The 24,271-nt window shown below is 36.0% G+C and overlaps 1 protein-coding gene across 3 annotated transcripts in view; it reads right to left on the bottom strand.

Annotated features, from left to right (window-relative positions):
* Positions 1-2,049: 2,049 nt before the first annotated feature.
* ADAMTS6 (ADAM metallopeptidase with thrombospondin type 1 motif 6) overlaps positions 2,050-24,271 on the bottom strand; it is a 147,269-nt gene continuing 125,047 nt past the window's right edge. For 2 of the 3 annotated variants that reach the window (XM_042875090.1, XM_042875091.1), the window contains exons 21-25: positions 20,716-20,845; positions 19,165-19,369; positions 12,576-12,752; positions 11,167-11,323; positions 2,050-5,259 (exon numbers count right to left, since the gene is read on the bottom strand). In XM_042875090.1, the coding sequence (XP_042731024.1) occupies positions 5,150-5,259; positions 11,167-11,323; positions 12,576-12,752; positions 19,165-19,369; positions 20,716-20,845 (779 nt within the window). In that variant the 3' untranslated portion in view covers positions 2,050-5,149. Of the gene's footprint in view, positions 5,260-11,166; positions 11,324-12,575; positions 12,753-19,164; positions 19,370-20,715; positions 20,846-24,271 lie in introns of those variants that run through there. The other variant, XM_042875093.1, reaches the window with a different exon arrangement.

Below are 24,271 nucleotides of genomic sequence, written 5' to 3'. Positions count from 1 at the left end.
AGGTGATACACCACCTTAAGGGACGCAGTATCTTTAAATGCACACCATGCTGCATTCTGAGTGGCTCTCTTTCAAAAACTGGACATGAACTCCCCTTTTAGCCGGGCCAGATATGCTTGGGAAGCTACCAAGTCCCTAGAGCTGTAGTGAACCTTGTTATGTGTCCGACTCAGCCCTTATAAATCCATTTGGGATTCCATCCTGATTACTGCATGCAAATGCTCTTACACCAGTCTGTCTAGGACAAAGACCGGAGAGACCACACAAATGCAATGATCCATCCTTTCCACCTCATTGTTGTTTGTGGTGAAGGGAAGACAGCCAAATAAGGCGTCACTTCTCACAGAATGACAGCCTCAGCTTAGTAATGGCTTTCTCTTAAGACTCTCAGATTGATGACTGACTCCAGATGAGACTCACAGGACTCATCCCAAGTCTTTTGCAGTAGAAGTCCACAAAAGTCCTGGATTTTAGGTCCTAGTAATAAAAAAATAAATTAACAACAACAACAAAACCAAAAACAATAAAAAAGATCAGCTAAATAAATCAAGGGCTGTTCAGCATTCTAGAGAGGGTATTTAAAAGTCTTTCTAAGAGATCAAATACAATTAGGGTTTTTTTTAAATGAAGGAACAATTTTGGGAGATAGAAGGGAAATCCGAGTGAGGCTAAGCAGAACCTCAGGTAAAAATGGTATCTAATGAAAGATGGTCCCTACAAGAAAAAAAATATGGTAAAAAAGCGTAACAGAGAATTGTAATAGCAGGATTGGCTCTAGAATGAAGTTTTGGATGTAGCAAGAGTACACTTAAGAAGATTGAAGGGAGCTTTGTGTGCTAGGAACTATGTAGTTAGCTTAGGTGATATTAGATATAAGGTAGCAGAAGTTGAAAAAGAGAAGGAAACACAAGAGCATATATTTCAGTGTATGCAGCTTCTTGTGGTAATCCAAAACACAACTGCTCCAGAGGGAAAGAATACTGAAAACTGAATAGTGGGAAAACTATGAGGTAATACTTTGTAGTGTGACATGGGAGATGTCAGCCATTTTGGAATCACAGAGGAAACTGTTATTATGCCCATTTACTAAGACTATTCCATCTTTTATTTATGAACTGAAAGGCAACAATACTACTTGATAGTAGATAGAAATATTAGTATCTGTGAAATATGCAGTTGTTTTCTGAATCCTCATTATTTAAAAAAAAAAAAAAAAGCCAAGATTATCAAATGCCTTGTGAAAATATTTATGTTTCCATAATTTCTTTTGCCTCTAACTGACACTAAGAGGAATTACTTTAATAAAAACAAAAGGTATGCTAGAGAAACAGAAAATATTCTACAGGACTTTATCACAGATTTCAATACAGGATATTTTAACTGCATCATGTAAGAAAAAGAAGCATGTCTCAACAACAATAACCTAAGCACCAAGTCCTCTGAAATGAGTTTGTTCCCTATATTTATGGTTACTGATAAACTTCAGATAAAACCTTAAAAGCTCAATGCAAGAAGGACATTTTATTGTTATTGTTGACTGACTGGAAATGAAATAATTCCAAGAAGTACAGGATATTTTGCTGCCATTAATCTCATTCTTGATCTACATTTATTGCTTAGGCTAAAATATTATTTAATAATGTACACAATCATATTCTTGACTTTTCCTTTTCCTTACTCTTTTACTTATGAATGACAAACTGCTGAATAACAGAATTCTGACATAATGTATAGATGAAAGAAAATATCTCATATATATATTTTGATGCATTTGATGAAGCAAACATTAAGCTTACAGAATTCTAGCAACTGCAAGTCAGACAACAGTACCATGGGTATCATTCTTAAAAGCTGCAGTTTTATTTTACTAAATTGTCTATGTTAAAAACAAATCTGTGCCTGGTGTGGAATTTCACTGCATCAAGTGTTACAATATTTTTGTTTTCATTAAAAGCAGAAGATTGCATGTACAACAAGTGTTAAGAAACATGACAATAAATTAGAATATAATTTACAAAAAGCAAAAAATAATAATAATAAAGTAACAGTGTACCACATTAATACTGAGTATAAAATAATAAGCAACTAATCACAATAATACAAAGGTAATTTCAGTCTGTATTATTAAGGATATCTATGTAACATTCACTCCATTACAAAGTTCCTAACAAAATGGCCTATTTTGGGGTGTACACACCTTAAGGGGTTAATCTGTAGATTTTTCTTTGTTTTGATCTTCTTCATCTGATAGAATTGCTCAGTGAAAGTACTGGCACCAGACTGATTTCTGTATTTAATGTTCTACTATTTGATTCTAGGCCTGTCATATTTATAGCCTGTACAAATAGTCCTATTGTCACTATTTAGGAATATAACTCTATTTAGCTTAGATTACATAGTTGGCTACAGCGTAGCAGCAGCAATGAACTGTGCTGTGGAAACCAATTTTTTTTTTTTTTTTTTTAATTTGTCTGAAGTGTTGCTTAGTTTGTAAATCCACATACATTCTGTTTTGTTCCCTTTAACAATACAATGCAATGTTGCTCCAGGGAGTTCTTTAAATTACAGCCTCAGAGCTGTTACACTGAGTAAACATGGGACTCCCTAGTGTTCTAGCACCAGTAAGAGAGCAAAATGTGTCTTTGGAAACACTCCTTACCATATTCATGTCCTAGGTGAGGTAAAAAATATATATATAAAAAGCCCTTTTCTTGTCAACTGAAAAGACACATTATCTGATAAACACAGACATGCCCTGGAGAAAACCGGACCCTGATACAGAGAGGCCTCTTGCTTAGAGAATGCCATAGCAATGCCTTTCCCTTTTATTGTATTTTGACTTAACCAGGGCATGCTAGCACCAAGGTGTTCTGTCAAAAGAATGTAGAAAATTGATTCATTTAACTGAGAAGGACTACAAACTGCCCCTGATCCATATGTGCAACTCCCAAGGCTGTTTACTGGTGTCAGTTTTAACAGGAGTTGTTTACATAGTGATGAGAGCAGCAGATAAGCATACATGAATAAAGGCAAGCCAACTGAAAATGAGTTCCACTGGTCACAGGCATAACAAAATGAAAATACTGGCAAGAGGTAGCAGATGACAAAATTTTCGTGGTAATGAATATGTGGATTACACAAAACCCCACTGAGAGATTGTCAGTATATTAGGGGGATTTCATGGTATGAGTTCTCTTAATAGTATCTACTTCTCCATGTTAATTCACATTAGTAAATACTGTGCAACACTTTTGGCTTGTTATTGGTAAAATACACTGATACACTTCAATCTCGTCATATTCTGAAATTATTTTTCACTGAAAAGTGTACTTGTTTTTAAAAAGTGCTATTTGAGTTAGAATTTGTAACACGTTATTGTTCATTTTATTTTAATTGCACTACAACAAAGGAGACATAGTTGGACACAAAAAGCACATTCATCAAGTACCTGCTGCAAACTGCAAGTGTTCAAGTACAACATATTAATATAAACTAGTACCCACTTTTTTAATCTCCTTGTTGAGTCTGTAACTGAGAAGTGAAGGGAAGAAGAGTATGACTGACATTTTGCTTTTCTAATGGTAGATTCTTGAATATGAACTGCCTAAGTAGTTTGGTTTCACATTTAGAAATGTAAGGTAATTGGTGAGTATTAAAATTATGTTTATACGAAGTGGATTATGGCAGCAGAATAGTTGAAATAGTTAAAATCATATGGAATCTAGCTACTAATCCAGAGACAGGACTTTCTTCCAGTCTCATACTGAAAGCTGCCTCAAGCTTTAAATATGATCCAGCTTGAAATGTGTACTTGGCCATTCAGGTCAAGGTGGCCAGACTTATTTCTAGCCACCCCTTTTCCAGTGTGCCTTACCCCTAATAGCCTGGCATGTACCCCAGCTCAAGCACATTCCTGACTTCTCATTTTAACAGAATCTATATATCCCCACAAGTCTTTGGTTGTAACCTTGTCTACTATGATATGGTCTCCTGAACAGCAGACTCACATATTCTTCCTCATAAACAAATACCCTTCCATTACAGTATCAAAGAAGGGAACATCTGGAATCCATTTAACTTTCAGTTTTGCAAAGGATCGTTGTTATTACACAGTAGGCTTATCTTTCACACTGATACTTCTTGGTCTTAGAGAATCAAAAATAACATATAAAACAGATCTGGATGCCCACTAAATTGTTTCTTCTTTGTGGATAGTGATGTAAACAAAAGTGCACTGGAGTCAAAGTCTTACATTCTAAGCAAGCTGTACAGTAGTAGTGAAAGAGTTGGCAACACAGTCTTCACTACTATTGCAGTCTGCCTCCCCCATGGAATTGAAATATGTTCCCTTTTAGTGGACACCTTGGTTTTGCTCGTACAAAGGTTATAAAACTGCAACACAGATTTCATTTCATTTCATAGCATACTTGTACTTTATGCACCACTGCAATAACTGTTGCACCTTTTAAAATAAAATCCCTCATGGTTGTTCTACTGAGTATAGCTTTATATGTGGTTCACAGCAGTGTTCAGGAAATATGGATTACGGATTACTCCACAGGGAATTAGATGGAATGAGGGAAAAAATATGTTTTTTTTTTTTTAATTTCTGCTCCTTAAATAACATTTCCAAACTCATTCTATAATTTAAATTGTGGTGCTGTGTCACGAGATAAAATAGTTTTCATTTTTAAGCTATGACTTAACATTTTTTTGACTCTTCTTTACTTCCATAGTAGACCAAGTCATAACAGCTACATTTTAAACAGTTTTAAATACAAATGGATTCAGTGTCATTGCTAAGTCCATAATAAAAATTATTTTAATGGTCCAAGGAGGTAAACAGACTATTGGATTGAGTCAAAAGAACACAAATGTTCCACAGTAAGCTATTCTATATGTGTTATGCGGATCTTTCCAATTTGGCATGCCCTCCTTATACTGTGTCCAGCACTTTGGATGAATAAATCCCACTTCACAGAAGTTAAAATAATATTGAAATCCTGTCAGCTGGGGCTGACCAGTGGTTACGTTTTCCACAGGGTAATGCATTTCCAAGGACGTCAATCTTATTCCGCTGTGTGGCTCTCTTCAATAGACACTCTTCCACAATGATAATAACAAGGCACATTCTCATGCTTTCTGTGGGTCAGTGTCCTTGGCAGGTCTTGCAGCACATCTGTCTGAAGTATGCACGACTGCAGAACTTGAACTTCAGCACCAGTGGGCAATATGCCACTTTGTTCACATCTTTGCACTCTAATAATTAAAGGCATTAAAGATTAAAAAAAAAAAAAAAAATTAGAAATAAAGAAAATTTGATCTTTAACACATTCCTGCTCTATCCATCCACCCTGCTATACTTTTCCTTATCCATTGCAGTACACAAACCACGTATTTTACAAAGCCATAAAAACATTTGCAGGGCTTCTCTCCCAGGCATTTAGAAGTGTGCCCACTTTGTCTTGAAAGAATTACCATTTATTGGGATAAATGACCATCTTAGGCAGGTAGGAAATATGAGTCATTCTTCTCACAAAACTTTTACAGCTTCTTTCTCAGGAGTTACTTTATTCATCCATCAGAGGTTATCCAAACTCTAACATGACTTGCAATATTTGGTACCATGCCTGTGAATTTGTAAGAAGCCTTGAAATATTATACGCATAGCCGTGAGCAGGGATGGGGAAAGCAAAGAGTGTTATAAATAATGGCACAAACAGCATGAGTTCAGTGACTTGACTGAATTTTGGATTATACTCTAGGCTTGGTTCCACACATCCACACTTTCTTTTACACAAAAGTCATTTTAAGGCCTATAATAGATGAGTAAGAGGGTTTTTTTAATACTTGCATTTTTCCTGTAAACTGGGATTACTGCCTCTGCAGCTACAGTGGCAGGTAACTTTCCCAGGAAGAGAAGAAGAATTCTGTTTAACACATGGAAGTAGGATTCCTGCATTTCCATCTATACAAGTGGTATATAAAGTGACTTGTCACATTACATTACACGAGCAGTGCTAGAATATACCATGCTTCTCCTTTGGCCCGATTTCCTTTCTGTAGAAAGAAGGTGGTAATAGGGAATAGAATGTTTTGGTCTATGTCCAGTTCTTACTCTGATATAGATGGAGATATGGCTTTATCTGAGAGTTCCTTGGTACACTCAGGTTATACAGCTGTTGTTGCTACTGCAATCTACTGCAAATTTGCACTACAATGAAGTAAATGTTGTGGTAGAAGTCTGAGACAGGATTTGTATCTCCAGTTAAAAGCATTTGCATATTGTCTTCCAGACTGACTTCAGCAAGGAGCTTTGCTTCACAGGTAAGAAGATGGAAGAGATGTATGAGAAAAAGCAAAACCCACAAATTAAAATTGCAAAAATGATGTGGGAAGAATGAAATTAGATGAATTTATCAGAAAATAATTTATCTCAAAAAATGCTGTAATGTTGCATTTGATACTGGTTACCCCTTGCAACATTTCTCGAATTACAACAGCTATGAATACATAGAATCATAGAATTGCTCAGGTTGGAAAAGACCTTAAAGATGAATAAAAAGGAGAGGGCCTAGCAGTATTTTAACCATTGTCATATTTTATACTGATTTGGTATCTAGAAGTGAAGACTGGGGGGCCAGGATTCTGTTCTTACAAGGCCTAGCAGAACAAAAGTCCTTGATTCCCAGGTGTCTGCAAGCAAAGTATGAAAAAGACAACATCCAGCCACACCAAACACGTAGGAAGACCAAAAAGTAATAGTGAAAGAAATCCAATCAGGATGTACAATCCTTCAGTTATTCCTATATTTTTTCCTTCTATGTACATATTTCACATCCTAAAAAGACAGTGTTAAGATGAGAACTTTTAGTATTTGAACCTAGGAAAACCTAAATGAGTCTGAACTTAAGGGAACATACTGAATGGTATTTCTTATCATGGCAATATCCATGCTTTTAACTAGGCAAGTAGAGGCATGACATGATTTAAATTTTCATTTTACTAACACAGATATAGTATTTTCACTTAACTGTTTTGCTATTTGATATTTTAGTAATTTTAATTCTCAGTTTGAGAGTTGGATGTCGGGAGAAAAAAAAATTGCAGGTAGCTGGTTGAAGTATAGATATATTTCTCTATCAGCGACTGCAGCCACTCACTGTTTTATTTTGAAACTTCTTCCCAAAAGAGGACAAATATATTTCAGAAATATTTGAGTCCCCATGTTTATGAAGTCTGAGAACATGAGAGAGACAGATCGTAAATTATAAACAAAGCAAGGAATAAAAAGATTTGCTTGATCTTGATGACATATAAAAGTTCATAAAATCTGAACACCAATCTCATACACATTGCTTTTAGTTAAACACAGGTAAAGCTGCTAATTGCATTTTTGCTAAAAGTAGGATTTGGAATTATCCTGCTTCATATTTCTTTAAATTTTTCTTCTTCTTGACTAATCTGAACACTGTTCAGCCACTGTCATTTGGACAAAAGTTAAGGCAATACCCTGGGAGGTGCCCACAGCTTGTGTTTTAAAAATCGGTTTTGAAATAGATACAGTGGGTGACAAAGTAACCTATTTTTCACTGTTGCTCAATGAAAGAGGATCAGCAAAATCTTCTTTGTTACTAGTAACTACTGTTAGTAAATTGCAGTAAACTACATACATTAATTTTTTCTTTCCCAAATGCTGTGGTCAGATCAGACAATATTATAATACCACGTGTCCCATTAAAGTAATAAAAGCACAGCATGTCACTGTGCCTTCTAAACTAGAGAGATCATAAAGGCATACTGCAGAAAATACAAGGGAACTGAAATAACATAAAATTAGATTATACTGTTTATTAGGTAAAGCTTCAGGTGACCTTCAGCAGTCTAGATTCAGCAGACTTAAAAAATAAAATCATTCTGAATAGACTTAAAATCGTGTTACATGCTGCCTGTAGAGCATGTAATGCTACAACGTTTGCTTCAAAATGTTGTCTACAATATTTTAAATCTCCAACGAAGACTTTAGCGAAAAAAAAAGTTAAAGGAGATGTTTATTGTCACAAGATAGATCCTCATTTTATTTTACTAATACCATATCCCTACAATTTTTACTATTATTTTACGGGAATGACCTATACTTTCCCCAAGAAAGTGCTCCCAAGCTGGACCAAAATTAACAATATTCAGTGGAGCAATTTAAGCTTCCTGAAAAATATGTACATTCTTATCTTGAGTTAGCGCAACCATGAAACCACAAGTTTTTAGACAGGAAAGTAATCCCCTCAGCTGCAAACTACTGATCAAGTGTTCTTTTTAACAGTGGTACCCAAAGCACAAGGCAGTGCTAGTGGATAGCATTTGAACACAGGCTGTATGTGCAAACAGATATGCTCTGCTATGTAGATGCACCCCCAAGGGGCAGAACTTTCTTTCCCTGAAGCTCAAAACACAGGTACAAAGTAGACAACCCATTGTACCTGAAGAGAAGCAGAAGCGTACATAAAGGCACAGAATGTCCTTCTCATTGAATCACAGAATGGCCTGGGTTCAAAAGGACCTCAAAGCACATCAAGTTTCATCCCCCTGCTGTGGGAAGGGTCACCAACCACCAGACCAGGATGTCCAGAGCCACATCCAGCCTGGCCTTGAATGCCTCCAGGGATTGGGCATCCACAACCTCCTTGGGCAACCTGTTACAGTGCGTCACCATGCTCTGAGTGAAAAACTTCCTCCTGATATCTAACCTAAATCTCTTCTGTCTTAGTTTAAAACCATTCCTCCTTGCTATTGCTATCCACCCATGTAAACAATGATTCCCCGTCCTGTTTATATGCTCCCTTCAAATACTGGAAGGCCACAATGAGGTCTTCCCCAGAGCCTTCACTTCTCCAAGCTAAACAAGCCCAGTTTCCTCAACCTTTCTCCATAGTAGAGGTGCTCCAGCCCTCTGACCATCTTAGTGGCCCTCCTCCGGACCCACTCCAAGAGCTCCACGTCCTTCCTGTACTGGGGCCCCAGGCCTGGATGCAGTACTGCAGATGGGGCCTCACAAGAGCCGAGTAGAGGGGGACAATCACCTCCCTCTGTCTGCTGGCCACCCCTTTTTTAATGCAGCCCAGAACACAGTTGGCCTTCCAGGCTGCAAACACACACTGCTGGGTCGTGTCCAGCTTCTCGTCCACCAGGACCCCCAGGTATTTCAGCACACGGCATTTCCATAAATATCATTGGCAAGGAAATATCAGAACTCAAATACTTCTTGCTTAAATCATGATCAGTTCATCATATTAAAGGGAAGAAAAAAAAAAAAAAGGAAAAAAAAAAAACAACCAATAACAAACACTGCTGAAACTGGTGGAAAATGAAATAAGAAGATACACTACGTACATTAAAACTCTCCATCTTTCTAGAAGACCAGCTTTTATTTTGAAAAGATCTGAGATCCATTGTTGTCTTTTGGATTAGTCAGTTCTTGAAATCTTAAAAGCCTTCTATCATTTCTAGTATGCATAAAAAAAAGTGCTTCAGTGCCTAACAGGTGAGACCTTACTAAAAGATGTCAGCTTCTCTTTTGTCTAAGGATTTTTAAGACCAAATGTATAAGCAAAAAATGTGCAATACCTGCATACTGCTTTGCAAATACAGTAGCTCAAAAATGTTAATAAATTAGGATATATACTTAAAATGCTTGCAAAAATATTTTAAAAATAACTTGAAAACACTTTGTCGTATTTTGGAATAAGGCACTCTTGGTAGTTCATGGATTGCAGCTGGGTTCTTTTGAATTTTTAAGTTCCTAAGTGAATTCTGAGACTGCATTTACTTGAGTCACTTGAGTCACTTAACCACTTACAGATAATCAGTAGCTTCCAGTAAATACCATGAACATGAAACAAAATCAAGATGCGAAGTGGCATTGTGACTGTTAAGAACATATGTATTTGACAACATTGTGTTGTATCTTCTTAATTCCTCCTAGATTTTATTACCTCAAGTAAAGTACTGTGCTAACAAGGCTATATGGCTGTTAGTATGGAACTGGCCAACTTAAACTGCAGGCCAAAGAGCAGAAGTCCATCTGGAACACCACAAATCCCAGATCTTTTCCAGTGAAGGAGCAGGTCCCTGAAAAACACTACTGCCCACAACCTTGTTTTGTATAGTTACCCTGCAAAGCTCCACTTTAAAGTCTATGGACACCCAGAGTCCATACATAGACACAGAAACTGTCTGATGGCATCCATCTTAGGAGATCAGTGTATTTTCCCAACAAATAAAAAAAATTACTAATGTAATGACAATAAATTATATGCACTCTTCATCTTGAAATTAAGAGGAGATCAAGCCTTAATCATGCCCTCATAAAAGTACTTTCCTTCCTTTGGAAAAGAGATGCTATCTATGGCTAGAAATAAAATAATAGCCTTTGAGTTTTGTAGGATAGAAAGCTTCCTAGACTGATACTAATTGTCTAAAGATTACTTAAGAGCACATCATAAAAATGGAAATTAAAGTAATCAAGAACAAATCCATTATGAAGATGTATTTCAAATGATAACGGGATGATAAGCCTCAAAATTATAAATTAACATTCTCATAGACAATCATCAGTGCATTTCTGGCAAGATTTTTGTATGCTTTGTTTCATCTAAATATCTCAATTTGACTGACTGTTTTATGGATCCAGGAAATTCAAAATTAAAATTAGAATAAACTGAAAAGTCAAAGTATTCATACAGAATTGTAGCACCATGTAGCATTAAATCTATAGTCCCAGTTTTTCAATGACTGTGCAATTACTACTTTTCATTATGCTAATCACTGATGGAGTAGGTACAAACTCAGTGGACTAAGAAGTATGTCACCCTCCCCTGTTTTTTATGCATATTTCCATTGAAACAATAAGGAGACTGGAAAATAAATGGTACAAAAGTACAGTATTTTGTCTGTGGCTATATATGTAGCTTGCTTATTTTTAAACTATGCTTAGCTTCTCATTGACTTCACCTTGGAACAACAATAACTAACCAGAAAATAATTGCAAAAAAATTAAGTCATAGACTGGGCAATGATACAAGTAGATTTTTATTAATAAAAAAATACAGTAATATTGATCAACTTACTTCATTCTTCCCAGATTAAACTATACTCCGATAGTAAACTTACCTTCTGTGTTGGAAATGGGAGTACTGTCACATTTACTTTCACACTGTTGCATTGATGGAGGTCTGTGTGTTTCTGAACACTCACTGGATGCTTGTCCGGTGTACGAGAGGCACTGTACTGTTCGCATCTGCTGCCCAAGACCACACTGTGCAGAACACTGAAGATAAAATATACACGAAAGTTAAACGATGTGGATCCATTTTTTAAAATATAAAACAAGATAAATGAAAGTAATCAGGAACAGTACACATTCACAAAGTTTTAAAAAGGCATCTGGAGAGATTTGGTCGATACAGAAAACAAAATAAAATATTTATGATTTTTCTATTTAACAAAATAAGCACGCTATGTCTCTCAAAGAAAATAAAACAATCCAATCAGCTTACAAAACAGGTCAGAGTTGAGGTAGGAACACATAGTTTACGTTATTTCACATATCACATTAGAGCTTACTTGCATATTTTCAAGAGAGAAAGCGTTTACTTTAGAACAAAGAGAAATAAAATAAAGGACAACAAGAATTCAAATCTGCTAAAGGACATTTTAAAGTACAAAGGCAAGTATCTTTCAAATAGAAATACTTTGTGGTTTCAATACTTTTAAAATTTCGATAATTAAATGGTCTTTTTCCAAGACTTACATAAATTTATGAAAAATAAGTGTCTGGACAAGCAGCATGAAAGAAAATATGGACTGCAAATTAATTTGACTGTAATAAGACAAATGACTGTCCCCTGGTTAGTTAGGCTAAATTATTTTCATTACTGGCTCTTATTCATTTATTTTCTCTACAGAGAAGAAACTTAAAAAGTACGAATTTATTATTTAATAGGTCACTGATCACAAGTAAGATGCAAAAAGAAAGAAATTCAGTATATCTTGTTTAGAAACACGACATAACTGGCAGCAAAATTCAGTCTGACCTGTAACAACTTATACCTTCAATAATTAAGTATATTTTATGTAAGATCATAAAGCTTTTTTTCTTTTGCCTGCTATATATCTTTCTGTACACACTATACGAATATTGGAAATGGCTTTGTATTTCCATCAAATTTCTCAAACTAAATTCTACGTGTTTCAAAAATACAGAAACTTGAAATATTGCTGTATCATAAACTCCATGTTCATAAAACATGGAACTGTAGTAAGAACTGGTTTATTTATAAAAAACACATACAGAAACTCATCCAGTAGAAATTAAATTACTATCAATAATCCTTTATAGTTCAGCAAACTATTGCCTAGCATCATATTTCAACGTGAGACAAACAGGAGAAGTTTTTACTTCAGTCATGGAAACTACTTCTTATTCATTTTCAGAAACATCTTTATCCTTAGAAGGTGATAGACTGATGGATAACATGTAGGAGATTAATGGTGATAAATATCTGTATGGAGTATCTTACCTGTCCCCAGTCTCCAGTAACCCAGCGAGGAGGAGGACAACGACCTAAACTACAGCGGATGCGGACTGGAGGTTTGCTCTCCTCTTGGCACTGAGCAGCTGGGAAAGTTTTTAAAAGATCGCTGCTTTTGCACAGAACAATTCGATGTTTAAATCCGGGGCCACATTTTGGTGTGCACTGAAAAAATATTGGTATAAACATGAAGTGAATATTCCAGTAAAATGTCAGTATATGTGTCTGAAATGTTATTAAGGAAAAATAGTATAATATATTTACGTTCATACAACTGAACTGCTATTTTCTCAGGATAGTAGTTTTAAAATGCTTAGAAACAAACAAGCTGGCTGATGACTGCTGTATAAAGTTAAAGCTTTTATGTGTTATAACTTGATAAAAGTAGATTTTCTTTTTTATTTATGCAACTATATTACTATTTGATTCATATATGAAAATGTTTAGGTTAGTTTTAAGAGAAGCTCTGCTGCAAAGTAAGAAGATTTGCCACATGTAATGTTATGAGACAAACTTGAGTAAAACTCCCTGTTCCACTTACTTTTACACAACACTTTTACACAAATTTTATGTACCCTAAATCTCTACTAGAAGCCTAACAGAAGGCAGAGAAGGAAGACCTATTACCTCTGGCTGAAATGTAGAAAGAATTAAATATTTATACTTAGTAGAGAATAAAAGTGAATGATAATGAATATGTCAGATCTTCAGCATCATAATCATGATTCGATTGTTCTAGTCCAAATTCCATGGAATACTGCATTTATTTTTTCCCAGAAATATTCATGAAATATAAAAACATTAAAGCAAGGACTAGAAGAAAACATCCTTTCCTAGCTGAGGAGGACTTCAGCCTTAACTACAGCAGTGTGCTTAAAAATCACTTGTATTCAATTTCCTCTTCGTGGTTACTATGAATTCCATGAAACATCAATAGGAGAGAGAAGGCCGACACAACCTGCCTGCCATTTCAAGAGCAGTCTACAGGCTGGTGATCAGTATATTTTGTGAAAACAACAGGAGACAGACAGACTTGAAACGTAAGAGTTGCACAAAGCTGTGCTCTGAGTGTCACATTCTAAAACTTGAAACACTATAAAAATGCAAACTACCATCTAGCACAGCTGACTCTTACAAATGCCTTCCAAATTGAAGCCTCTGAAGAAGATATGTAGAAAAGTGTCTACCATGCGAATCACTGTGTGGCTTTGGGAAGAGGTTGGCATGCAGTTTCTCCTGTGTGTCAAGACAGGCAAAAAAGCAGAACATCTGATAATCAGTAAAATGAATGTCAAAATCCAAAGTGTCTATAGAGTTTCATAATCTCAAGAAAATGGTAGCAAACAAACAAAACTTTGAAGATCAGCTCTTCAATTTAGGTGCACCAATTTTCTAGTCTCATTTGAAGTGCCCCTAAAAATTCTAATAAGTGAAACAGACTACACCTTATACCCAAAAATGAAAGTGAAGTATGAAAACAGGTTGCCCACAATAATACTGAATCACGAAAAATAAAACAAAAATCAGTAAAATTAAGCATAGCTACATGTCTCCAAAGCAAGTGGAAGACAAAGTACCCATACAAAAACCAGAAAATATTGTACCCCACCACAGCAGGGTTGCAGAATTTCTGACTTGTGGAAGCCATGACTAACTGTAACACGGATGCAAAGAAAATGTTCTTGTCTCTGATACAGCTCTTCACAATAAATCCTTCTGTCCTGCAGCTTTATTAACTGGAAAAATAAAAATCCAAAATAAAAACCAGAAGTAATTTACAGAGTGCAGATGAACTCAGTCAAAGCTCAACTACTGCAAAGTGTGACTTTAATAGCAAAACTGACTTTTACTCAAGAATCACAGAATATCCTCAGTTGGAAGGAACCCACAAAGATCATCATCCTCAACTCCTGTGTCCACCAAGGACCACCCAAAATTCAAACCCTGTGCCTGACAGTACTGTTCAAACATTTCTTGAACTCAGCAGCCTGGGGCTGTGCCCAATGCCCTGTGCAGCTTGATTCAGTGCGTGACCACCCTCTGGTGCAGACCCTGTCCCTAACCCCCCACCTCCCCTGGCACAGCTCCATGCCGTTCCCTCAGGCCCTGTCGCTGTCACACAGAGCAGAGCTCAGCGCTGCCCTCCGTTCCTTGTGAGGAGCTGCAGCTGCCATCAGGCCTCCCCTCAGCTCCTCTGCTCTGTGTTCAGCACACCCAGGGACCTCAGCCACTGCTTGGACATCTTTCCCTCTAGAATAGTCACCACTTTCATAGCAGTACATGGGCACTCTCTAGTACCTTTATGTCCCATGCCCAACTCACACTGGAGGTGAGGCTGCACAGCACAGATCAGAGGGGCCCCTCTCCCTGGCACTGCTGGGCCTGGTGCACCTTAGGGCACGGTTGGCCCTATGGAGGGCAGGCACGTGTTAACTTGCCATCAACCACAGCCCCAGATCACTCTCTGTGGGGCTGCCCTCCAGCCTCTCATCCCCTCTGAACATAAAACCAGGGTTGCTCTTCCCCCAGCACAGAATCCAGCACTTGCTCTTCTTGAACTCAGTGTGATTACTGATTGCCCTGCCTTCTAATTGGTCAAGATCTCTCTGTAAGTTCTCTCCACTGAGGGAATCAACAGATTCCCCTAACTTAGTGTCATCTGCAAACTTAGTATGCATTTGAATTCTGTTCTAGATCATTTATGGAAACATTAAAGAGAACTGGCCCTAAAATTGAGCCCTGCGGAACTGCACTAGTGTCCAGCTGTCAGCCTGATACATAACTTCATTTACTAGAACCATCTGAGCCTGACCTATCAGCCAGTTGTTAACTCCTGCTTTTGCCCAACTCTATACAGAACATATTCTCCAGTAGGACACTATGAAAAACAGCACTGGAAGCTTTGCTGAAGTCCAAAAAGATTCTCAATTGGCTTTTTCTCAACAACAACAAAAAAATCACACATAGCATTTCACTGTTCTGACAAAAAAATCTAAGAAATATGTGTGTATCAAATACACATGTGTATATATATTTATGTGTATATTATATACAGTTTTAAATATGTTATATTTCTGGGAACAGTGAACAGTAAAAAAAAATCTCATTATGTTGGAATGGTATCATCAGTCAAGACACTTTGCCAAGCTACATCAGGCAAAATTTATACAAGAAAGAAATCAGTCCTTTTTTATAATAGTGATAGAATACCATTACAACCAACTGCTTAGCAGAGCAAGAAGCTTTAGATATTTTTGTGGTTGTTGTATAAAATCATAACACATTTCTACTGTAATAAAGGCTGGATGTGGAAGATTAAGTGGTCATCGTTCCAAGGACAATATTATAGCACAGGCAGCTACATGGGAATGCTTATACTTTAAAGTATTTAAAATAATTAGGGCTCATAATTTGACAAATGGATACTGTGACATGTTACTACTGAGATGACGATCAGAAATTCCAATCAGAAATAAAGTTCTATGGTAATGATCACAAACAGCTTAAAAAAAACTATTCATGCCACAGACATGATCTAAGAGTCTTCAACTGAACTTCCTTTACTACTCATCCATTCTTTCCTTCTCATTCCTTCCTCTTCTGCTCCTTCCAAGTCTTATTCATTCCTGATGTATTGGAGTACACTGTGTCTTCTTAGATTGGGACAAGGGCCATTTAAAATCTTTCCTGCCTTGATTTTGATGCTCTATTTCTTGTGTGATGTTAGCAAAAAAAATGGAGTAAAAATACAAATTCCTCACATAGAATAAGACACACATTAAAATTCACTGTCATTTCTAGGTGTCTTAAGGTCCTATTCTAAAGTGAGGAAAGTGCTGAGAACTGCTTTCCCACAGGTTTCAGGTTACAAAGTGGCTTTTTTTTTTTTTTTTTTTTTTTTAGTAGAATTGATTCAAGAAAAGATCTGTTATCTTAAAACTGTATAAAACTAGAGACAGATTTAGGAACATTCCATGAATAACTACCTGTTTTACAATATCAAATTAATCTATAAAACCTGGTACAGGTGACAGAAGATTCAGGGTATAAACAAAAGCATCTGTATGTAAAATTAATGAAAACAAAACAAACAGAAAAACAACTGGAAGTTCACATTGTGCTTTAAAAGAATTTTCTTTACATAAAAGTTTACTAAAATGGCACTTCATTCATAATTTCTTATGGAACAAAACCAGATAGTTCAATAGTGTAGCAAATTGACATTTTACTGTTGTTCAAAGAAAAATAACGTACATAATGGGAAAAATTGTCTACACAAGTAGTTTCTTAAGCTAAGAAGAACAGATGAATATTATATTATATAGGCATGAAATTAGACAGCAAGGAGACACGCAGGTATTACTACTTTCAAATACAGCTATAATAATTAAGCCATTATTAACTAACAATTGACGGAGTCTCTATCCTTGAAGATACTCAAAAGTCAGCTGGACATGGTCCTGGGCATGGTCTAGGTGATCCTCCTTGAGCAGAAGGGCTGGATAAGAGACCTGTAGATGTCCCTGCCAATCTTAACCATTCCACGATTCTGTGAACCACATTATGTATATTAAAGATATATATATGGTAAGAATTCCTTTGTACTATTGGTATGAGCATTAGTACAAAGAGGGAGCCTAGTAGCCTTCCACTTTGTGCTGTGACTTTCCAAAGGTTGCAACAATTTTTGGAGATAAAACCATGTGTGCACAGACGAGATTTGTGCAACCACAAGCATATTAACTTTCTCTATATTCAGTGATTTGTAATTTATTTTGAATGAAAGTTTAAAGGCAAGCATGTATATGAAAAATGGGATACAATTAATCATGAATTTATCACTGGTATATCATTCCAGCTTACTTTAATAATCTTCCATTGTTTTCAGACAAAACAAGTGTAACAGCTCTAACCTATCTGGGCTTCTGTAAAGAGGGAGTACAATTGCTTATCTTGAACAGAGCTTGAGAGATGCTACCCGTAAAGACCTTCCAGGATCAGGCAAGAACTGACCTGATTCACATTTCTTCTCAGTCTACTTAATGATGATTACATAACAGTTCCAGCTGTTCAGTGTTACCCATATTACTGAAATTAGCAGCCAGCACTGGTAACTGAATCAATCCCAGTGCTACAAGAGTCTGTCTAAAGAAGGAATTGTAAACTTCGAAGACAAAAATAATTGAAGTGCAATTTGGCAGTACGAAGTGCAAGAGAACACACTTCCAAAAACAAACAAACAAACAAACCAAGAATCACTATTTAACAGGTACATCATCAGCTGAAGCAAAAAAAGGAAGATAAAGATATGGATATGACCATGTAATAGAACATTAGATGGCTTTAAGTAATGAATATGTTATGGCTGTGGAACAGAAAAAGGTTTTTAGAGTATGCTGATACACAGTAGGTAATAGTTATTTTCAGTAGAAGCAGGAAGTTAAAGAACAAGGCACATCTGAAATCTCCTTTGGGGTAATACATACAAACGTACAGATATATAGACTTCAAACTGAAATAGGAAATCAGAATGTGATCAGGATTAAATTCTTTCTGATGAATAAAAGCAAGAAAAGAAGGGTTCACTGCAGATAATAAAAGCAAATAGGTATAAACTAGCATGGAATGGAATTAGAGTACTTCCTGTAATTCAAAGAGTAAAATTCAGGAATAAGTTTCTGGTAAGAAGTACAAAAGCCCCAAATAAACTAATTCTAAGACACAATTTAATTCATTTATGAAAGTAATTATTTATACAGCTGCATTTGACAGCAGTGATGTAGACAGGACATAGCTAATAAGTACTTATAAGTGCATAGAGATTACTTGTAAGTACTCCAAAGGCTTCTTCAAGATAAAAAGAGGTGTGGCCTAAGAGTCCAGAAGAGCATGGATCTGAAAAAGCGTAAAAGCATTTTTGCATTGTGATTTGCATATGTTACAGTCCCATTCAACTCTATCACAGATCAGTCTGTCTTCTTAAAGCTGCACGTAGTAACATACTTCATATTTAATATTTGAAGCAATGGCATGTCTTGGTTTATGCTGTAGTATGTATCACTGTATTTGACAAAAGACACTCTTTCTTGAATTGAGTGAATAACAATTTTCACATCTTAATGCACGTTGTTAAGAAAGGTGATGCTTTACACCACCATGGTTCACAAAAAAAAAACTAGCAGTTTACTGTGGCTTTTGATATTGTAAATTCATCAATTCTTCTCTTCAGCTATTCACCTATTCAAGAACCAATGGAAATGCAGTCTTTCTCTTTAAGAAAATCATCTGATAGCAAACACTTTTCTGATATTTTATATTTAGCTGCTTTCTTGTATAATACTATTTTTCTGTTATGATTAATAACAACTGGTCATAATTATCTGACAAGATAACAGAACTGACAACCCAGAAAAAAAGAAAAAAATTATGAATGACAAAAACCGGTTCAATAATTCAAATGAACCAAATTTTGAATTTTTTGTTAATACTTCATGTGGTGAGCAGCAGTAGGAAATGTACCAACATTCACTGGTCAGAGCTCTTGTCTTATTGATCTGATATAACAAAATTTCCTTACTTCTGACCAGTCCAAAGCGACCCACTGTGGGGGACAGGACTGATTGTTACAGGGCTCTTTCTCAATAGGCCGGTGTGTTAAACAGTTGGTATTGTCCAGTGTCTCTTCCTCAGAAGGTCCAATCTTTCTGATACAGAGAACTGTTCGTGAACGCACTCCTCCATCACAGGTCTTACTGCATTCTGACCAATCTCCTATAAACCATCTGAATAGAAAAAGTTAGGAAAGTCTATTACTGCATGTCAGAAATTGAGTAGATTATTGCACAAACCCAGAATACAAATACTTTTGTCTACTATCACTGTTAACACTACACCTAGTCAGAGTGAAATTAAGTAAAAACTTTAGATGTTACCTAGTTCAATGTGATCAAACGTAGTCTTTGCTGCTGTTAGGAGCCTCAAATATAATATAATATAATCTATATTATAATCTTTAATATATATAATCAAATATAATCTAACTGGCATTCACTCAGGAGGAAGTACATAAGCTTTTTCATTACCGTAGTTCTTGGTAATCACTGGAAGGAAACTGGAATTGTGTTAAATAAGAAAAGTATTTAACTACTTTGTTTAAAAAGTAAGCCTTACTGACTGCTAAATTTTTCAGCCTTTTTTTTTTTTTTTTTTTTTTTTTTTTTTTAAGTCAGTGGTGGGGGGGAGGGAAATGTTAGAATATCTTTTAGAACTGTTTTTTAGAGGTGACAATTTGTTAACTGCTAAGGATAAGGGATGGGATAGAGATGCATTTTGTAAAAAGGAATTGATCAAATGTTATTACTTCTGGAGAAGAATGTAACAGCTTTACTTCTGAATAGATACATGAGATAGGAGGAGTAAATCTAGAAGACTGCCATCCTGCAACCCAAGCACAAGCTGGTAGTTTAGGAAGAAACTGACTTCATGAATACCTGTTGGATTTTAATGCATTATAGTCTTGTTTCCTTCTTCCTTTCTGTGTCTTTTTTTGTCTTTTATGTCTTCCTTGTGTCTTTTTTTTGTCTACTACAAGTAAATGGTTTGGTATACTAAACTGTTCTCTGTTTACTGGTAAACTGTTTCTCTGTTTACTGTTTCCCTTTTGAAGAAGACAAAACAAATTTTAATATAACACACCTAGAAATCTGGCAAACATTTAGTACATCCTCCTCAGTGTGGGAAAGTTAACCTCTCACCTCAAAATTCTTCTGTCATGAGTGCTATAAGACTGGTCTCCAATTCTGTTCCCAGCACTGTTCACCACACCTAACATCTTAATAAAGTACTTCACTACCATCTTTTACTTTTCACTTGCAGTGTTGTCAGTTTCAATTGTTGAACACTTGTTCAAACCTATGTTTCTCAAAGATCTCTTCTAGGTGAAAAAAAATGATTCCAGAGGAACAAGTAGCCTTAACCAACATCTAAAATAAAATATCCTGTCTAATAAGACTGAGTCCTCGACTTAGACCAGAATTTTATACTACATTTGATCAACCGGATTTATTATATATTAAAAAGGATTTTCTATAAATGCAAGACAGACACATCTTAGTGATCATAAACTTACTCAGGTGGGCAAGGCTCAGTGTTGCAGGCTCTTTGGTTTTCTGGAGGCTTACTGTCAGGATCACAGTAGTTGTTTTGTACAACAGAGTTGTCATCCAACCTTTTACACACCACCTCTTGTTTCTGCACACCTTAGGATGAAATTAAACACCATTAATTAATCATTCTTACTGTTCTGTTTGTTGAGTAGAAGTATGTTTCACCTATTAATTATTATTCCCACTATCCCACTTGAGCGGGCTGAATGCTTCAGGGATGTGAATTCCAACTGACTCAGTGTCCCCTGACCACAAAGAATTTTTCATTTTCTTTTAATTTTAGGCCACCTCATTGAGAGAGGATTTTAAATTGCTGTTGTTTTCTAAAACAAAGAGAATATATTTATAGATTTACTGACAGACTGTTTTTATTTGTGTACTGCAAAAAATCAATTTTCCATCTACCCTTCCCTCTTAGTAAAAGACACTCTGATTTCCAAAGAAAATATCACCAAATAGAACATAGACACTGTTCAATGCAGAACTGTTGTCTACGGACTCTGGTTTAAAATAAAACAACAATCTGGGATACAGTGTTACATTTTCACACATGTCATCCTAGAAACATTTTCTTCATTAAAATAATGAAGAATTATTCATTCTGAAAGAAGCAGTTTGTCTTGTGAATGCTCTTTTGATCTGGCACTCCCAGCTCCTCTCTCAACATGTTAACTATCAACAGGCACTTCAGATTTAATTGTTATTTCCAAGCCATAGTGACCTATACCTGCCAAGGCAGCAGTCATTATAAGATAACACTTCAAGCAGATTTTCCTATTTTTGGAAAACAGAATATAAGGAAAGACATTAAAGAACCACTGACAGCAGCGCAGCTCCAAGTATTGCTGTAAACAGGTACGCAGGGCCTTCTCTTTGTTTCTAGAACAAATTGTGGACAACTGTGGATCTTCAATTCATATGGAGCTCTCGACATAGGTAGTTACAGTACTGAGATAATGGGATTGTAGCATGACAAACTGATAAAAAAAGCCTTAAATCTTAAAACAGAAGCAAATACTTAACTTTTTCCAAAATCTGAACTACATGCAAACAAACAGGGATTAAAAAACCCTGGCTTAAAATATCTTTCAACTTATGTTACAGCCCTCTCTCTTCATTTTAAGACAAACGTTTCATAGGAGGCAGATATGCAGCAAAAAAATTAATTATATGAACATATTTTTCAGACAGTAAACAGCCAAATAAAAACATGGAATTTAGTTCTTTTTCTTATTTTAAACTAGTTAAACAACTTACCTTTCAATTGCTTATTTTCTTACCCATTATGAACAAGAACCAAGTCTTTGGTTCCTAAAATTAGACCTATAAGGAACATTGTACTTACTTCCAACAGTGAGTCAAGCATAGCCTTAAGATGCTTGAAGTTCAGCCCATAAAGCATCCTGCTTAGCTATGAACAGAAATCTTCCAGTCTAAGCACACAGGCATTGTCTCTATGATGTTAGGACACATGGAATGTGAGACATATGTCTCTCTGACGTCATGCACAACATGGAAACCTCATTTTTCAAAACAGTCTTGAGAATGTTATTCATTTCCTCAAGAAGCTACAGATCCGGCAGTATTAAATTTGAGCATACAGTATTTCCCTGAGGTGGTTAATTTAGCCACTCGGCGGCAAGACTGCAGTTTCTAAACTGTAGGTTATGTCTAGTTTCTATTCAATTACAGCCTAATGTAAAATATATAAACCATCTTCCAAGTATGACCTGCCTGTGCTATGTGAATGTCTTATTTGCTGATTACAGATTACGTCTCTTTCTTTTCTTACTGACATTGGTCCCATCAGTCTTGCATCCTTGACAGCATTGTGGCCATGAATGTCCATTAAAAAATATTCCCTTTCCCTGTCATTCTAGACACTCCGACTATTTTGTGGCATATTTTTCTGGAGATGTATTCCTAGCTAAAATAACTTCATTCTGAAATAGAGAACTGCTATTTAATACAGAATTGCCATTGCATCCTGAAAAATAAAGGTATAAATCCGTATGTAACTACAGAGCCTTGTTAATTCAAATACTCCCAAGAGTCTGCAGGCTGGATCCTAAAACATGTAAAAGCAGTCATGAACACAAATGTGTATATTCCAAGCTATCAGGAGATGGGTTAGATTTAATCACTCAGTATGACACTTCCTATAAGCAGCCTGCTTAGCAGGTGAGAACTATGTGTATCAGCTCTCAAAATCATGTACCATCTTACTTCACCTCAAAATCACTAATCATTACAGCACCAAAAGACACCTAACGCTGGAGTCTTGGCTCTACCACAGTCCCTAAATCCCTACTGCAGGGAAAAGATACCTCCTTTAGTTTACAGCTACACATAACCTTCACAAAGTAGGCACTCTAAATCAAGCTACGAATGTCTGACATCTCAAGTTATCCATAAGCATCACAATCATTTAAATAAAGGTTTACTTATTAAAATATATTAATTTGAAATGTGCATCTTACAGATAAACCAGGTACAACAAATCAGCTTCTCTCAATTTTCCTGCTTTCTACACATACCTGGATGCCACACCACTATACAATTGCAGGCACAGTGAAACAGTGCATTAAGTTGTCACTGTTTTCCAATTGCTTCTTACCTACACAAATTTACATGAGTAAGCTAAAACAAAAATACCATTTTCTGAAAGATGTCTACCTCTATTTTACCACTACTTCTCAATTTATGTGTTGTACTAAAAAGTTAGTCCATTTGAAGTTAGAGAATCATTAGCATAGGCCCTCCCCATAACTACTGATATTCACATATTCATTGATAAAGATCAAAGATATTAGAGATCCGCTCAGCATTCTCAGCTGCTGACATTTTCATTAGAAGAAAGGCTTAAATTCAGTGAGATATTACACATTAAATAAACTTGGAACAAAGGAACATACAAGTAGAAGCAACACTAATCTTTATTTCTGGGAACCACTTGTTCATAAACTGATCAATCTCCACCTTAAAACTCCGATACAGTTTCCTCTCTGAAATCCATACCTGCGACTACTACATTCATTAATTGCCAATTAACAATATTCTTGAAATGAAAAACAGTATTTTAGTTTAAATAACTATTCTGTTAATAGAGTAAACTCTTGTAGTCCCTGAAGTGTTGGATACAGCATTCATTTGGCCAAGCTGTCAGTCCTTCTGTGCATCCATTCACACTTGAGTTCATTATGCCCACAGTACAAATTACGCCCAGTATTCCATAGGAATTTTACTACTGCCTTCTCCAGCGATCATGAATACAACGTGATATTATTTCCATATTGACATATCCATATGTTTCCTAGCACTCCTATCAAGCAAATTTCATTAGAGCTTTCAATATTTTTACGCTACCATCAGAACAAGAGAAACTGAAGTCGGAAGTCATTACAGGTTCTTTAAAACGGGTAGAAAGCTTAATGACTTTTGATCTTGCAGTTCACATTTTAAGAGCACTTCCCATCTACTGATCTTTCCTAATTTTTTATTATTTGTAAGTAACAAGAA

This window comes from Lagopus leucura, unplaced genomic scaffold, assembly GCF_019238085.1.
Source record: "Lagopus leucura isolate 7727_CA_CO unplaced genomic scaffold, USGS_WTPT01 Super-Scaffold_100014, whole genome shotgun sequence".
Classification (NCBI taxonomy): domain Eukaryota; kingdom Metazoa; phylum Chordata; class Aves; order Galliformes; family Phasianidae; genus Lagopus; species Lagopus leucura.
The sequence above is the reverse complement of the archived record's forward strand: the minus strand, read 5'-3'. Positions and strand labels throughout refer to the sequence as shown.